The 18606-nt window shown below is 48.6% G+C and overlaps 1 protein-coding gene across 1 annotated transcript in view; it reads left to right on the top strand.

Annotated features, from left to right (window-relative positions):
* Positions 1–4620: 4620 nt before the first annotated feature.
* Positions 4621–18606, top strand: part of IRS1 (insulin receptor substrate 1) — a 63080-nt gene continuing 49094 nt past the window's right edge. Inside the window, exon 1 of the mRNA XM_059928834.1 lies at positions 4621–8910. Within this exon, the coding sequence (XP_059784817.1) occupies positions 5152–8889 (3738 nt within the window). The 5' untranslated portion in view covers positions 4621–5151 and the 3' untranslated portion in view covers positions 8890–8910. The remainder of the gene's footprint in view (positions 8911–18606) is intronic.

The raw sequence follows: 18606 nt of genomic DNA, 5'->3' as shown, positions 1-18606 counted from the left end.
GGTTTGAGATGCATTGATCTAGCAGACTCTCCAGCTAAATGTGACTTTTCAGCTCACTATTTTAATTTCACTACTTCACATTTTCAATCCAAAAGGATGAAAGATTTTAATTACAAGAGAAAATAAGGTTATTAAGGAGAGAGACATCAGGAGGGTCCCAAATTATGTCTGTGACTGATGACTTTTAAATCAGAAGGCAGTTGGTTTTTATGGTATCTGAGATCACAGTGCTCTGTAGATCACAGTGCTCTAAGATCCCAGTACCTTGTAATTGTATTTGTCTCTCATCTTCACTGTAAGTTTCCTGTGGGCAGGATAATGTCTGAGATATTTATATCTTCAGTGGCTAATGCCTAATGCAAGGAGGTGCTCCAAAACGCCTGGCTGGGAAAAAATTGCCAGTTGCTTACGAGTTATATCCACTCTTCAAGTTCAAGCTTAAGGCTCCTTTCCTCCAGAAGATTTCTTTGGTTATTTCACCTACCATCCACCTGCTCTAAGTAAATACCACTTATTTGACATTTAACACACACACGACTTTAGTTATCAATTATCTTTATTTTCTCTCTCTCTTATTACCCTACCAAAGGTGTAAGAAGCTGCTTCTTTTTATACTTTTCATACTGCCTTGCAGAGTAGGCATTCAAATATTGCTTACTATTGAGAGCTCTCTTAAAATTTTAAAAAACCACTAAAGTGAGAAAATCTACAAGTTTTGATTTTCCTTCAAGCATCATTCTAAATTGTCAAAATTAATTCTAGAGTTGACAATATTTAAACAGCTCCTCCAGTTTTGACCTATTTAACTTAGGTAAAACATGTACTTTGATATAAGAAATACTTTCTAATTTTCAAATGGTTGGTTGTCCAACTCTTTGGTTGTCCAGCCAACTCAATTCTCATTTCTGTTATTTATGCCAGTAACTTATACTTCTCTATGTTGAGCATATATAAAATGTTTAATTTATAACAGATTAATTCATAACTAAAATAAATTTATAGCTAGAGATCACTTTAGGGAAATTATGTAATAATTTATAAAGTTTATATGATGTCCCTGAGAGTGTCACACACAGACGGATATTTCCGTTTTAAAGCTAATTGTAGACATATTGCCCCATAGTGCACCCATGGCATGTAAAGTTTTAACTCCTGGAATCATCACTGCATTTGTCAACATCAACATAGCTGTCCCACTGTTTTGATGTATCATTATTTCAGCTCCTGTAGTTTTAAAACGCACTTTAGCCTGTTAACGTAAATCATCTCTAACTGTCCTATAGATGGCAGCATTGAGCAATATATTTGGTAAGATTGATTTTTTGGTTTCTGTGAATTTTCAGTTGGGAGTGAATTTTTCATACAGCATATTTCATTACAGTACACCTCAAGACTAATTTAGCATACGGTGGCAAGGTAATACGTGTACCTGCTCAAAGTTACTTCAGTTAGTTTCCACAAAAGCATCTCTTTCTATTCTGTATATGAACCAGATTTCCAGAGTTATCTCAACCCATTAATAAAAAAGTAGAGAAAATATGAAATTGCTATAGTATAATTATAATTAAATATTAACCACCTTTAACGTTGGTAGTAAAACATCAGCAAGTAGGAAGAAAGGACAAGAACATCCGATGATCAGTGATTATCTACCACATGAAATCCATTGGTTTGGAACAAAATGTCACAGCAATCTGGCTTATTTCATGATTTCTAATGAATATATTAGCCACTGAAGTTGTGTTTTTAAAGCAGAAATCCTTTCCCGCTGAGATTTTTTTTAAAAAGCTTTTATAATAACAATTAGTTTTATATGATCACAATTCTAACCTTTCTGTGAAGATTATTCTAGAATATTTGCAAATTAAGTTGATCTTCCAGACGACTCTTTCTTCTAGAAAGGAGTATTTTGTTTTCCATATAGGTGTATTTCTTTTATTTAGCTTTTTTTTGGGGGGGAATCATTTCAAAAGTAAATGGATTGGGATTGTTTTTCCTACAAAATTTGAAATATTCTCCACCCCCGCCCCGCGCTAAACATCCAACCTCTAAAAAGCCCTTTGGCCTTAGAGATTACATTGTTACTAGTAAACAACACTTTTACCTTTTATTTTTTTCCTCTCCAAGGGTAAAACCCCACAATTACTTTACTACTAACTTCAGACTTCCCTGCTTCGCTTCTCCCTCCTCTGCTCCCCGTAAAGCACGCTCTTCCCCCAGAATCCCGGTCACTGTTATTGCCGCCTTGTTACCAGATCATATCTGCTATTTATAGCTTTGCTGTAGTGGGCACGTGTGCCCACATCACCAAGCTGTCAGAGGTGGAGAAGGGCGGGCTTTCAATTCAACAGCGCGTACACAAATTATAGATTAACCAGGTTGAGATGAGGCTGAACGATGGCACGGAATAAGAAGGTGAGGGAAGAAATGAGGAGCTCCCAGGCTTCGGTGGGGAGTAGGCGCCTTACAGATACCGGCTCCCCCACTTCACGTATCACACGCTGCTGAATGGCGCCTTTGGTTCTTCTTCTTCTTCTTTTTTAACTACGCTTTGCAACCTACCTTGGTACCCTCACCCTCTCTCCCCACCTCCCTCCTGCAATGCAAGGCTTGAAAGACAGGCAGCCCCACCAATCAGCAGGCTTCCCCAAGAAACTCCCCCCGCCCCTCAGCCCGGTATTAGGCCCAGGCGCGCTCCTCGGCTGCCCAGCGGGTCCCGTCACTGAGCATGCCCGGCGCCTCCACTGCTGCGTTTCCCGGCGAGCGTCTTGCAGTGCTTGAGAGCTGGCGACCCCAAAAACGGGCCAGCAATGGGGTGGGAAAATAAGATAGCGTTAAAAAGAGTGAGAAGCGTCATTTTATTAAGGGTCCTTAATGCCACCTGGACCAGCAGGGGACAAACTGCTTGTTTACAAGTCAGTTTAACAAACAAACAAACAAAAACTTTGGGGGGCATTTGCTTGTGGTGAGACTGATACCGCAAGCTAACAGTGTAAGAGTCTCTGCAAGTAGACCCGAGCTGCTGACCTGTTCTACTCATGAAGTAGAGCCTTTTCCTGTACAGTTGAGCTGGCACCATCCTTGTTTTCTCCCGATTATCCTTGTGGTCAAGGGTAAAAATTTTATGGGGTGGTTCAATGGGTGTGGAAGCTGTGTGTGAAACAAACACTTCAGCCAATATTTACACAGTAGAGTTCTGGCCTTATGAACCCTCTGTAGGTCCCTAACATCTTTTTAAAATCACAACTAGATTTCAGAATATGATAAGGGGCGGGCGTCTCACTTTCTCCCCAAGCCTTCATCCCAAGGTGTGAAATCCCCGCCCTCTCTCTAGGATGGGGCGGGGGAAGAAGCAGTGATACTGACATTTTCTCCCTCAGTTCCTCAGCAGCTAACCCCACCGCGCCAGACATACGACGCTTCCCAGGGATCCCTCTTCTTGTTTTGGAGTGACCATAAACCCCCCAATCACTGCCCTTGGGCGTCCCTCAGCTTTTTCGTGGTACTTCACTGCAGCAAATGCGGGGATTCCAAGGTGGAAGGCTGGCCCAGAAGTCCTTTAGAAAACCTCACACAAAATACAGATCTCACCATGGCCTATCACCCTGAAACTGAAATCCAGCCTTTATATTTCCAGGGAGAAAAAGCCTTGACTAGAAACCTCCCTCCGGAGGGGTTGATCTTACCTGTTAGGTAAGATCCAGCCCAGCTCTCGCGCCCCCTCCTCCCCGGGCCCTCCTACGCTGGGCTCTGAAGCCGCAGTGCCCCCCCGTCGCCCCCCACCCTCGCTCCTGCGTCTTCCCGAGTTCGCCCCCCCGCGTTTTCCCAGACTCCCCTCGTGCTTTCGGGTAGCCACCCAAACACCCCCGCCTGCGCCCGCGGCGGGGATTCCTGCGGGCCGGGGGCGCCCTGGGTGGCGCGCGAGGAGGAAGGCTCTGCGCCAGGGCGGGCGGCCGCATAGGGGCGCTGCCCGAGCGCTGCGCAGAGGCCGGGCGCGGGCGCCGCTGCGGCACAGCCGCGGGGCGGAGAGGGGCGGGCGCGGGGCGGGCTCGGCCGGGAATGTAGAGACCCGGGCGGGAGCCTCCCGGCGGCGGCGGCGGCCAGGCTGCGGAGCGCAGAGGCTCCGTCACGTGTTTTTCTCCTCCGAGTGAGACGGCGGCGCGGTCGGAGGGGGCCGGCGCGCAGAGCCAGACGCCGCCGCTTGTTTTGGTTGGGGCTCTCGGCAACTCTCCGAGGAGGAGGGAGGAGGGGAGAAGTAACTGCAGCGGCAGCGCCTCCCGGGGAAGATACGTCTTCCCCGACTCCTTCCCCAACCTCCCCCCGTTTCGCCTCCCGCCCTCGTCCTCCCCCCTCCTCCCCTGCCGACTGGAGCGAGGGGCAGGGATGAGCCTGTCCCTCTGGCGCGTCCCCAGCTCCCCAGGCTGCCTAGTAGCGTTTCGCGTGGAAAAGCCACTTTCTCCGCCTGCCGAGATGGGCCCGAACGGGGGCTGCAGAGGACGCGTCCGCGGGCGGCGGCAGCAGCAGCAGCAACGGCCGCAGCGCCGCGGTCTCTGCGATTGAGCTGGTATTTGGGCGGCTGGTGGCGGCGGGGACGGTTGGGGGGGTGGGGGTGGGAGGAGGCGGAGGAAGAGGCGAAGGAGGAGGAGGAGGGAGAACCCCGTGCAACGTTGGGACTTGGCAGCTCGCCTCCCCCTGCCCAAGGATATTTAATTTGCCTCGGGAATCGTTACTTCCAGAGGGGAACTCAGGAGGGAAGGCGCGCGCGTCTGGAGGGGCAACGCCAGGACCCCCGGCCGCCGCCTGCCTGCGCCGGACTCTGGCCCCGGCGGCGAGAGATGCTTCTTCCCGGCCGCGGCGGCTGAGAGGAGACTTGGCTCTCGGGGTATCCGGGCTGCACTCGCGCTGGACGCGCAACCTCCCCGCAGGGCATGAAACGCCAGTAAACTCCGGTCGGGGCTATCTCCTTGGCGCAGCTGCTGCGTCCTCCTCTACTGCCCCTCCCCGGCGCGGAGGGCGGCGTGGATTTCGGAGTCAGGGTTTCTGCCGCCTCCAGCCCTGTTTGCATGTGCGGGGCCGCGGCGAGGAGCCTCCGCCCCCCGCCCGGTTGTTTTTCGGCGCCTCCCTCCGCGCGGTGGCGGCGGCGGCGGCAGCATGGCGAGCCCTCCCGAGACGGACGGCTTCTCCGACGTGCGCAAGGTGGGCTACCTGCGCAAGCCCAAGAGCATGCACAAGCGATTCTTCGTGCTGCGGGCGGCCAGCGAGGCTGGGGGCCCGGCGCGCCTCGAGTACTACGAGAACGAGAAGAAGTGGCGGCACAAGTCGAGCGCCCCCAAACGCTCGATCCCCCTCGAGAGCTGCTTCAACATCAACAAGCGGGCCGACTCCAAGAACAAGCACCTGGTGGCCCTCTATACCCGGGACGAGCACTTTGCCATCGCGGCGGACAGCGAGGCCGAGCAGGACAGCTGGTACCAGGCCCTCCTGCAGCTGCACAACCGTGCCAAGGGCCACCACGACGGGGCCGCGGCCCCCGGGGCGGGAGGTGGCGGGGGCAGCTGCAGTGGCAGCTCCGGCCTTGGCGAGGCTGGGGAGGACTTGAGCTACGGGGACGTGCCCCCAGGACCCGCCTTCAAGGAAGTCTGGCAGGTGATCCTGAAACCCAAGGGCCTGGGTCAGACAAAGAACCTGATTGGCATCTACCGCCTCTGCCTGACCAGCAAGACCATCAGTTTCGTGAAGCTGAACTCGGAGGCTGCCGCGGTGGTGCTGCAGCTGATGAACATCAGGCGCTGTGGCCACTCAGAGAACTTCTTCTTCATCGAAGTGGGCCGTTCCGCAGTGACGGGACCCGGGGAGTTCTGGATGCAGGTGGATGACTCTGTGGTGGCCCAGAACATGCACGAGACAATCCTGGAGGCCATGCGGGCCATGAGTGATGAGTTCCGGCCTCGAAGCAAGAGCCAGTCCTCCTCCAACTGCTCCAACCCCATCAGCGTCCCCCTGCGCAGGCACCACCTCAACAACCCTCCGCCCAGCCAGGTGGGGCTGACCCGCCGCTCGCGCACAGAGAGCATCACTGCCACCTCCCCGGCCAGCTTGGTGGGCGGGAAGCAGGGCTCCTTCCGGGTCCGTGCCTCTAGTGATGGCGAAGGCACCATGTCTCGCCCTGCCTCTGTGGACGGCAGTCCTGTGAGTCCCAGCACCAACAGGACCCATGCCCACCGGCATCGAGGCAGTTCCCGGCTGCACCCGCCTCTCAACCACAGCCGCTCCATCCCCATGCCTTCTTCTCGCTGCTCGCCTTCCGCCACCAGCCCGGTCAGTCTGTCGTCCAGTAGCACCAGTGGCCACGGCTCCACCTCGGACTGTCTCTTCCCGCGGCGGTCTAGTGCTTCCGTGTCCGGTTCCCCCAGTGATGGCGGTTTCATCTCCTCTGATGAGTATGGCTCCAGTCCCTGCGATTTCCGAAGTTCCTTCCGCAGCGTCACCCCGGATTCCCTGGGCCACACCCCGCCGGCCCGCGGTGAGGAGGAGCTGAGCAACTACATCTGCATGGGAGGCAAGGGGGCCTCCACCCTCACGGCCCCCAATGGTCACTACATTTTGCCTCGGAGTGGCAACGGTCACCGCTACATCCCGGCAGCCGGCTTGGGCACGAGCCCAGCCCTGACAGGGGATGAAGCAGCCAGTGCTGCAGATCTGGATAATCGGTTCCGAAAGCGGACTCACTCTGCTGGCACGTCGCCTACCATTTCCCACCAGAAGACCCCATCCCAGTCCTCTGTGGCCTCCATTGAGGAATATACCGAGATGATGCCTGCCTACCCACCAGGAGGTGGCAGTGGAGGCCGAGTGCCCAGCTACCGGCACTCCGCCTTCGTGCCCACCCACTCCTACCCAGAGGAGGGTCTGGAAATGCACCCCTTGGAGCGGCGTGTGGGCCACCACCGCCCAGACACCTCCAACCTCCACACCGATGATGGCTACATGCCCATGTCCCCAGGGGTGGCCCCAGTGCCCGGGAGCCGAAAGGGCAGTGGGGACTACATGCCCATGAGCCCCAAGAGCGTGTCTGCCCCTCAGCAGATCATCAACCCCATCAGACGCCATCCCCAGAGAGTGGACCCCAATGGCTACATGATGATGTCCCCAAGCGGCAGCTGCTCTCCTGACATTGGAGGTGGGCCCAGCAGCGGCGGCAGCAGCGGTGCCGCCCCTTCTGGGAGCAGCTATGGCAAGCTCTGGACGAATGGGGTAGGGGGCCACCACTCTCACGCCCTGCCACACGCCAAACTCCCTGTGGAGAGCAGTAGCGGCAAGCTGTTGTCTTGTACGGGTGACTACATGAACATGTCGCCAGTGGGGGACTCCAACACCAGCAGCCCTTCCGACTGCTACTATGGCCCTGAGGACCCCCAGCACAAGCCAGTCCTCTCCTACTACTCATTGCCAAGGTCCTTTAAGCACACCCAGCGTCCGGGGGAGCTGGAGGAGGGCGCCCGGCATCAGCACCTCCGCCTTTCCTCCAGCTCGGGTCGACTCCTCTATGCTGCGGCCGTGGAAGATTCCTCCTCGTCCACCAGCAGCGACAGCCTGGGCGGGGGATACTGCGCGGCTAGGCCCGAGCCCGGCCTGCCGCATCTCCACCATCAGGTCCTGCAGCCCCATCTGCCTCGAAAGGTGGACACAGCTGCCCAGACCAACAGCCGCCTGGCTCGGCCCACGAGGCTGTCCCTGGGGGACCCCAAGGCCAGCACCTTACCTCGGGCCCGAGAGCAGCCGCAGCCACAGCCGCAGCCGCCGCCGCCCCTGCTGCCCCCTCCGGAGCCCAAGAGCCCAGGGGAGTATGTGAATATTGAATTTGGGAGCGATCAGCCGGGCTACTTATCAGGCCCGGGGGCGTCCCACAGCTCGCCTTCTGTCCGGTGTCCATCCCAGCTCCAGCCGGCTCCCAGAGAGGAGGAGACGGGCGCGGAAGAGTACATGAACATGGACCTGGGGCCGGGCCGGAGGGCCGTCTGGCGGGAGAGCGCTGGGGTGCAGCCGGGCAGCATGGGCCCGGCGCCCCCTGGAGCTGCTAGCGTGTGCAGGCCCACCAGGGCAGTGCCCAGCAGCCGGGGTGACTACATGACCATGCAGATGGGCTGTCCCCGGCAGAGCTACGTGGACACCTCGCCGGTCGCCCCCATCAGCTATGCGGACGTGCGGACCGGCGTCGTCGTGGAGGAGGCCAGCCTGCCTGGCGCCGCCGCGGCCACGCCCTCCTCATCCTCGACGGCCTCTGCTTCCCCCGCTGCGCCTCAAGGAGCAGAGGAGCTGGCGGCCCGCTCTTCCCTGCTGGGGGGCCCGCAGGGACCAGGGGGCCCGAGTGCCTTCACGCGGGTGAACCTCAGTCCCAACCGCAACCAGAGTGCCAAAGTGATCCGTGCCGACCCGCAAGGGTGCAGGAGGCGGCACAGCTCCGAGACCTTCTCCTCGACGCCCAGTGCCACCCGGGCAGGCAACACGGTGCCCTTCGGAGGGGGGGCTGCAGCCGGGGGCGGCGGTGGTGGCAGCAGCAGCACGGAGGATGTGAAACGCCACAGCTCTGCTTCCTTTGAGAACGTGTGGCTGCGGCCTGGGGAGCTCGGGGGAGCCCCCAAGGAGCTGGCCCAAGTGTGCGGGGCCGCGGGGGGTTTGGAGAATGGGCTTAACTACATAGACCTGGATTTGGTCAAGGACTTCAAACAGAGCCCTCAAGAGCGCCCCGCTCAGCCGCAGCCTCCTCCTCCCCCGCCCCCTCATCAGTCTCTGGGACGCAGCGAGAGCGGCTCCACCAGCCGCTCCAGCGAGGATTTAAGCGCCTATGCCAGCATCAGTTTCCAGAAGCCGCCAGAGGACCTCCAGTAGCTCAACTGGACATCACAGCAGGTGCGTTTCATGGTGACAAAAGTCAGAAGACAAAATTGCTTTTAACCTTGTGCTCGAATTCGGTTCCCCTGCCCCCGCCCCTTCTTCCCTCTCCTCCCCACGGCTTCTTTAGGGAGTGCACTCCTAGGAGGGAGGGGTCAGGGTACAGGAGATGACACCTGTCTGATGGCCCGATAAATCTGTAGGAGCAGCCACAGGAGGGCTTTTTCCTTTGAGGTTCCCAAGTGAAGTACTTTGGTTTTTCCAAGACATATATCCTACAATAACAGTTCTGAGGTTTGTGAAGTTCATATATAAGAACCTTGATCCCTTTATCGAAGTTTTCTTTTGACTATATAATTAGGTCACTCTCTGGAAGGGACAGTTCTATAAAAATATTTATTAATACAGGGGCTAAGCCCTTCATGTAAAGGTAATTTCTCAGAGCTCTTAAGGGTGATTTTATCAAGTTGTTCTGTGTACTTTGGTTCTGTGATTTCACAATACCAAGGCAACATAAATAGCAGTGGGAAGCATCAATTTTTGTTCCTGTTGCCCTAAAAAGATTCAGAAGGAAGAGCTTGCTTAGGCTTACGTATTTAAAGAAATACCTGTCTATGACTCTCTTTAGAACGTAATTATTGGTGACATTTGTTTTTGTTCCTGCATGAAGATTTATGAAATATTACTCACACACCGACCCACAACCTCACAGGCGTGGCTGCTTTTGTACAGTTAAGGCTGCGTCCGTCTGGGACCCATTACTGAGTTAAGAGTTACGAAAATTCATCTCAGCTTGTGTGCCTTACAATTGTCTTTTCTTGAAAAGGCCCACACAGAGACACCACACAGAGCATATTGGGGCTACTGTACATCTTCTGTAAAATTACCTAACATTTTTACACTGAAGAGAAGGAATATTAAGTCAGGGAAATGGAAGAGTTTGGTTTTCATCTGCACTGAATGTAAGGGCTAACCCTTGTACTCTTCGTTTGTAGGATATTTATTGTTTGCCTTTTAAGTTCTAGAGTAGATGCCTCAGTGACTGTTGAAAGTTGGCTTCAGGTGGTCTGCGGCTAAGGCTGTACTGAAAACGAAAAACATTTGTAATAGGAAATTAGCCTGCCCTTGGTTTTGTTGAGACTGTTTTCTGGGGGTCATGATTGTGGGAGGAGGAGAGGAGTATAGTTTGCAAATAATGAGATGAGTTGGCAATGTAGAAATTTCCAGCATTTGGAAACACTTTATTCTGACAAACTGATAATCTTGTGATAGTCTTTTTATATATGCTTCACCGAATGAGCTTTTAAAAGCATTTTTCTTCCTAATGTGTGTCCATTCATAAGAAATTCATGTGTGTATTGGGTTCCTATTGATAGGTATTTTTTTATTATGTGGTCACAGTCTCCTTGATTCTAACAGTTTCTAATATTTGACCCATATCATTTTCTGTTTCGTAGAACAAGGTACAGGTATACAGACATTCAAACTAAGATTTTAGCTGATATATTACACAAAGAATTTATTTGATTAGTATTCAAGATTTATTTTCATGATTCGTTCTCTAGAAGAGAGATTTAATTGTGTACCTCAACAGTAAAAATTTTGGTTATTTCAAATGATGTTTTTGGAAATGTGAATCTCTCTAACACTTTAACTGTTTGTGTTGCAAAGTGTTTCATTTATAAAAGAATGAGAATTTGAAGGGAAAAAAACCCAGCAGAACTAAGATTTTGCTTTTAAAGGAGATGAAAGATGAGGCTAACAAACAATAAGTTTTCCTCACCTGTTTTCTTAATTTGAACAGGTTTTGTTTTTCAAGAGAGTAGAATAAATACTATTTTGTTCTGAAGGAAATTGATGACCAAATAAAGTTTTTGTTTTTCAAAAGGGCTTTAAAATAAAATCCTCCTCATATGGAGGATCCACTAAAAACGAACCAACCAAAACAAAACAATCTTCTATTCTTAGCTTTCTGAGGGAAAATATAATATTCTGGAACAACCATATAAGCATATCCTTAATAATCCTGGAGTAGCAATAGACCATGCTTTGATAGCACCATGAAATAAAAATTCTAAAATGTGTATTTGTAAGATGTAAATGGAGAGAGTTGAGGGTGTGTGTGTGTATGTGTGTGTTTTAAGTGAGGTACCAAATGCTACTTGGCACATTTACATCCTGAATTCTGCTTGTCTGCCTTTGCCCTGTTGAGTTTAAAGATGTGATACGATAGGCAACTATCACCTGAAACAAAAAGAAATCAAACCTGTCTGTGGCAAACCACTTTGCCTGGGAATGAGTGTGTTAGTGTGTGAAAACCTTGTTTTCCTAACTTCCTCAGCAATTGCTATCTTTGCCTGTCTTTCCCGTTTCTCAGGTAAAACCTGAAATAGGAAAGGAATGAGGGGCTCAGAGATGTGTGCTCTTTCTCCTAAGCCCTCTTTTTAAACAGCTCTGCTTGTTGAATATTTTTCACTGGAACATTTCTGAGGCATTTAGTGCAGGTGCCCCAGGACTGCTGGTTTGCCCTTGATTCACCTTCTGTCTGACCACCTTTTCTGTTTCTCTTCTCTCTCTTGTCCGTCCGTGTCTCCTCTGGGTTCTGACCTGCTGGATTGTTTTATCCCCCTCTCCTATGCCCCTTGTTTCCCACCTCTTATTTCATGTTCCTGCCGTTGTCTTTTTTTTTCTTTTTGGCTCCATTTCATAATTTCACAGTACTTGTGGCCTACTCTCCGCAGAGAGTACACTGAGAGTCCAAAAGAGAGGGCAGAAAGGGCATGGCAGCCCAGCTATCTTCAACCAGCTTTTACCGCAAATTTGTGTGTTAGTTTTGTAACTGCAGCTGGGCAGATAGAGCAGGCTTTGGCAAAGACACAGACTCCAGCCATTGCTTTAAGGTTCCTTTTTTTTTTGGTCATTTTGTTACATCCCCTTGAAAAACAAAATGGGCCATTTTTCTTCCTTTCACTGCATTTCCTAGTTGTGATTTCCAGGATGCCTACCTCCACGACTACCTCCCATCTCTCCTTCCCTCTCCCTCCCTCCTGTCCCCTCGCTGTGTGGCCTTTTTGTCTGGCGCACACCCTCTGGGCTCTGGCACTTTCCCGTTTCCTCGGTCACCTCTGCTTCCTGCATTCCTCCCTATTTATTTGGGGCTTGGCTTCCCTGCCTCCTGCAAGCCCCCTTTGGCCTGGGGTCGGGGGATCTGCAGCGAGGCTGAGGCCACCCTAAGAAGACTCCAGCCCGGCCCTCCTCCGATCGCCTGGGCGCGCGGGGGCGGCCGGGTCCCTTCCCCGGCGCGTGGTGTGAGGTGGCGGCGGTGGCTGACGGCGGTGGCGGGCGAGCCGCGGCCCCTGCAGGGCAGTACAGAGTCTGGCCCTGAGCGGGCGGGGCAGCCGGGCTCTGATTGGCCCCGCTGGAGCCAATCAGCGCGAGCGTAGGCCGAGCCGCAGCAGGGGTGGGGAGGGGCCTCGGGCGAGGGTTGATAGGGGGCCTTGGTCCGGAGTCTGGGGGTGGCGGCGGGCCGGGCATCCGTCGCCCACCCTTCTCCCTCCACCCCTTCCCTCTGGAGCCCACAGAACTGAGCCAAGTACACGCCCCCTCCACCCCCCTCCCAGAGGATGTTATGCACTCGGCCTTATTCTTGTCCATCTAGACCAGAATCCTAAGAATGAGAAAGTCCAACCAGCCCACTGACAGAGGCCGGAAACACACGCTTCCTCTTATATTTAATTGAGAAAAATCCAGGCCGTGACCATGTGACGTGCCCCATTTTGTTTCCCTCCTCTCTTTACTACGGTTTACTACTACGCCACGTTCCTGTTCCTTCACCTTCCTGTCTTGAAATCTGCAAGCAGGAGGGAGCTCTACAGCACGTGGTTGTAGGATTGATTGGGTTGGCTCAAGATTTTTACATTTACTTCTCTTACTACTGGGAGGGAGGAGAGAAAAAAACGGAGCAGGAAATACAAGTGCTGTGGCTGGCACCGTGTGGGAATCATTCGGAAAACACATTTGGCTTGAAATTACGTTAGGGTCAACCCTTTACTGAGTGCTTGCAGTTTGCAAAGCACCAAGCTAGATAAGATCAACAAAAACTGACCATCCTCGGCCCATGGGAGCTCACTGAGAAATGAAAACGTCTGATGTAGCTTGCTTGCAAATCGTGAGAATCTAGAAATTCGTTACAAGGGCTTGGGTAGGGCTCCTTACTGAGCTTGGAGGTAATGCTGCTTGCTTCTCAGAAACAGGTTTGTCTCTTGACCAGTGACAGCCCTAGTGGCAGCTCATCAGGGCAGACTGGGCGAACTGATTTTGAAAGCTTGCTAGATTTGTGTTGTGCTCCCTCACATAACCAAAATTGTGTGAAGTGTAGTACCAAATGAGATCGGAAATTTGTTCAGATTTGTCTTTTGTACAATAAAGAGGGGAAATAACAAAGAGAAATACCATGGAAGTATTTTCTTCTCCCCATCCCTCTCAAATAAGCATTTCTCACCAGCCAGCAATCCCTGTTGCAATCACTGAATCATAAGCCCCAAAGGCAGCATTTTTCCTTAGGTGTTGATTGAAACATCGCAGGTGAAAATGTAAGGAAGTAATTCTATGCCCCTGAGTAATTCTATGCCCCAATACTGCTTCTGAGCCGGTGGGAGTGAGCTTCTCTGCTGTTCCAGAAAACCTTGAGCATCTAACAATCTTCTTAATTTCTGCCATTGTTTGGGTAGCTTTTTGTGTTAAAAATAAATCCATAAAAAATTTCATATATTAGAGTCATTTATCTGATTGCCCCCCAGATAAACACACTATCTCCAAGATTGTCTTACAAGTAAGAGACTTGGAATCCAAAAGGGCATACTTCCCTCCCCCCTCCTTTTTTTTTTTTTTTGTTTGTTTATCAGAATTCCCGGAAAGTAGTTTAATGCTATCTTGAATGATACAATGGAAAAAACAGCTTCTGGGAGCCAGAGATCTTGGGTTGTAGCACAGCCTGTGCCCTTCACTAAGCTGAGCGACCTTGAGAAAGTCACTTTATTTCTCTGTACATATTTCCTCATCAGTAACTGGAGAATTCTGTTCTAAATTATTCTAACTTCCTTTGCATCTCTAAACGTAGGGATATTTTGGAGAAAATGACTGATATTCTTTAATGGGTCAGTTGTCCTGAGGATTCTTTCTGAAGAAGCTATTGATGGGGTTGTAATGAAGTGCATTAGAATATACTGTTCTGTCCTGTTCTAACTTCTGGATCACTCTTTATGGTTTGATTCAGGACTGATTTTTAACCTTTCTTGTTTGGAGGGGGCATTTTCAGGTTTTAACAGACCTTAAGACAAACCTTCCTGACTACACCAGTCTAAATTTTTGGAACCTTCTCTAGACTGGATTCGGTTCCTCTCCCTCCTCCCTAAGGTCACCTGTTGGAAGCATCCCTCCCCACCTGACAGTATAGGTCAGGCTTTAACCAATCCATGTCTATGACATTACTCTGTTTATTATGTTGGAAATCACCCCTTCTTGCGCTGGTGGTCTGTTTATGGACAATGTTTCTCATTTGTTCCATCAGAATCCTTCAGTGAGGTATCCACTTGAGTGAATGGAAAGGAAATCTGAGAGGGCAATTGGGAACTATAGGAATTTGTGCACAATTTTTTTAGTTTTATTTTTCTCTGTTAGATGTGTGAAAAAGTTCTTGCTGGCAGAAATCAGTGTTGTCCGACTTTGTGCTTCAGGATTTTTGATTGGTCGTTTGAGCTGTACAGTGCTTTGCTGACCCAGTGTAATCCTGACTGTCCAGTTGCCAATGTATTCAGAGGTTCCTACCCTTTGGGCACCTCCATGTGGATTTCATAAATCATTAGAATAGTTTATTGACTCTTTCAATCAAAACTTCTTTGACCTAATGCTTTTCCAATCCTCCTGCTATAATCATATATATTTCTTAGCTGTATAGTATATGAATGGTTCCTTTTATTTTGGTGGGTTGGTAGTTTTAGTATAATAGAACATTTCACAATTTTAAGGTTTTGTTTTGCTTTGTTTTAAAGAAAACCATTTCCTCAATTATTTCCTCATGTTACGGAGTTACTGGAAATTGTATTCAAGGAAAATAGCTTCTTGTGGATTAGTTTGAAGTCAGTTTCACACTAAAGATTCTGTAACTTTTTTTCATACTAATACTTTTTTTTTTTTTTGGCTGCGTTGGGTCTTCGTTGCTGTGCATGGGCTTTCTCTAGTTGCGATGAGCGGGGGCTACTCTTCGTTGCGGTGCGCGGGCTTCTCATTGCAGTGGCTTCTCTTGTTGCGGAGCACGGGCTCTAGGCACGCGGACTTCACTAGTTGTGGCTCGTGGGCTCTAGAGCTCAGGCTCAGTAGTTGTGGCGCACGGGCTTAGCCGCTCCGCGGCATGTGGGATCTTCCCGGACTAGGGATCGAACCCGTTTCCCCTGCATTGGCAGGTGGATTCTTAACCACTGCGCCACCAGGGAAGTCCCCTAATACTTTTCTTGCGTTTAAAATAATAGATACTCTACCACATTTATAATTATGTAATTGACTTATTATTTCATTACCTTGTGAGTCCATAGCTATATGGCAAACTTTAAAAGTTCTTTTAAAAATGTTATTGAAACAGGCTCAGAAGTTGTAATCACATTGAATTTTAACTTAACAGAATTAAATTTTGATGTTGGTAAGGTATAATTGTATGCTCATTTCAAACTATTGTGAAATGTTGCAAAAAAAGTTGTTGTAAAGCTTTTTAAAATGATAGACTAGTAAATATCATCTTTTTGGTTCTATTCTTATCTTCCAGTATAGAAATGATAGTATTTTCTCCCATTCTTAATTTATGGGAATAGGCGGAAGATAGATCACATAAATATAAGGTACTGTCATCTATGGGAAGAGGAAAGTTTTCCATTTTAATAATCTTGCTGCAGGCTCTACCATAATCTATTTGTTAAAACAAATTTGGTTGGATAAATGTTATTTGTGCTTCTTCAATGAGTCAGTGATCTTTGAATAACAGAGCTTTTACAAATGATGTGTTTATGTTGAAAAGGCTGCTTTTCTTTTTCAACCCCCTTTCTGCATTTTCATGAATGATAGCGGTGGAATTAAATACGTGGGTCAGACTATAATTTTAATTGTATTTATCTTCAAGCAGAGAGGAGATTTATGTGGTTTTATTACCCTACCTTGAATATTTTATTAAGCTGTGTTGCCTTCATTGTCTTCCTTTGCCATTCCCTGTTTTTTGTTGTTGCTGTTTTCCAGTCTGTGTCACACTGTCCATCATCACCCCTGACCCTGTTGGAGCCAAACCCATATACACTGGTTGCTAATTGGTCGGGCTGAAGAAGATGCCAGTATAACCCAAGTTGTAGTAAAGAAAAAAGACGTTGATAAACTTCCCTCCCCCCTTTTTTTTCTGTTGACCAAAAAGTACTTTGATGTGAGTTCTCTGATCCTCCCTGACATATTTAGGTCATGGTACTGAACAGTATCAGTTAATCTTGAGAAATTGATAGTTGTGTTATGTTTGTTGAAATGATCAAAGAGGCATTCTTTTGGTTGTTGTTGTTTTCCTTCATATATATCTAGTGTGGCAAACAAGTTATATTTTACACAGAAAGTCGTGATTCTTTTAGGAAGGTTATGATCTAAATGAGACAGGCAAAATTTTAAAAAAAAAGACATTTGCTAAAAATAGAGCAGTTGAAGATCTCTGAAATATTCAGTAATTACTATGTATTTAACTACTATTCAATATTCTCCAGTGATGATTTCCCTGTTCTTTTAAAGATTATTAAAAGGGCTCTATGGGATATGAAACATAATCATACTTAGCCTTGAATTTTAGGGATTGTGGGAATAATCAGAAGAACTTTCCATCTCCATTACAATAATGGAGGCCACCCACCTCCCAACCCCAAAATAACTGATTTGCCTTTGGCCAGACAGGCCCTAAACTATGATTCCCCTCCCCCACTTTGCCTTAATAAACACCACTGAGCACCTGTGGTATTTGCAGCCATCTAACCATGGCTTCCCGCCTCACCATAACACAAGCATACTTAAATAGTTTATAAGGCTGTTGAAACTCTCCTTTGGGAGAATGGTGCATTTTCGGCCATTCTGCTAGCAAACATAATATTTACAAGAAGCAAGAAAAAGATATCTTTGGTCTAAGTGAAGCAGCCAGGAGAGGGGTCCAGGTGTTAAATGTGAAGGAGTTTTGTGAGTACTTGTCACGGGTTGGTCAGTGTTAGGAAACATGGGGTGAAGATGAGGGCTGCAAAAGAAATTGTAAAATCTTTTCTTTTGGTCTTAGAAGCATTATTATTCAAGGACTTTTTCTCCCCCTTTGGGTAGGTGGTTTTTATTTTTAGTAGTGAAAACCTCTAAGCCTCTGACCTCTGGTTCCTGTGCTTGCTTCTGGCGGGAAGTATAATCTTTGAGATTTTGTCATTTCTCTTTTTTAAGCTTTCTCTCTCTCTCTCTCTCTATTTGTTTTGATGGTGTGCAGTCATACTTGTTTTTAAGCTTATGGTAGTTTCTTCCAGAAACATTAAAAAGCATTTTTTTAAAGACCACCAAGTTTTATGATAGTTTGCTGTATCTATTCACACTATTTTTTTCTTTAATATTTTGGTATAGGCAACGGATGCATGTGCTGTAAGTTTCAAGTGGTTTAAACATTTTTTTAAAGGTATAGCGTGAAAATGAAGCCTTCCTCCCACTCCAGTTCCCCAGCTTCTCTTCTCAGAGGCCACCACCAATGCTCGTTTTTTGTTTATCTTTCCAGAGCTGAGCTGCTCATAAAATTTGAAGCTTAGTAACAGAAAGTTGGGTAAATGCCCAGCAGCTCAGAGTCTTCCACGGAAGAGCACACTCAGACCCCACATTTCTGCACGAAAGGATCACAGCAGACGATATACCTCTTACAATAGACTCACTGCTTTGTTTTTGTTAAAGGGAAAGAGAAAAGTACTCTTTATTTTCCATGCCTCTTTTGAATACTCAGGTTAAAAGAAGTACATAACCCACAAAGGAGGAAAAGCATTAGTTAAGAAATGGTCACCTTTTCTAACTTTGAGGTGTTTGTGCTGATTGATGGAGAAGGGGAAGGTGTCTAAATTTTCAAATTTTCATGGTATTACTCAAGCATTCGGCACCCAACCACCTTAGCCCCCCACCCCAAGACTGAATGAATAACTAGTTCTTAATATAGTGTAGTAGGATTAAGTATAAAGGTTAAGGATCTTTGTGAAGACTTTCTGGACACTAGGGTCTCATAGTTTTGAGAGTTCAAATGAATTAATGCCTCTTGCTGGATGACTGAGAGCTAGAAGTTCACCTCTGAGAAAAACATAAAAAGTGACTGCTTGGAGCTTCTAGTACCAGAGGCTGTTGTCTATATTCTTAATGCCATTGGTGGTTGGTGCAAATATTCATGCTATTTTCCTAGAGTAGAGAATTATACTTTCTAACAGTCCTCAGGCGGCTCACACGGGACTGGAAATGAAATGTTGTCCTGGAAAGGCACCCAGAGCCCGAGGACATGAGGCATCTTGAACCATCCTCCCTCTTCCTCTTCACCAGGACTGCCCTTTTCCCATGGACACAGGAAGCTGGACCGGATGAGAACTTAAACTTGAGTGGGGAGAGATGGGGAGCAATGACTGAAATGGAGTCAAAGACTTTTAA

The sequence above is a fragment of the Balaenoptera ricei genome, chromosome 7, assembly GCF_028023285.1.
Source record: "Balaenoptera ricei isolate mBalRic1 chromosome 7, mBalRic1.hap2, whole genome shotgun sequence".
Taxonomy (NCBI): domain Eukaryota; kingdom Metazoa; phylum Chordata; class Mammalia; order Artiodactyla; family Balaenopteridae; genus Balaenoptera; species Balaenoptera ricei.
This window is presented reverse-complemented; position numbering and strand designations above follow the sequence as displayed.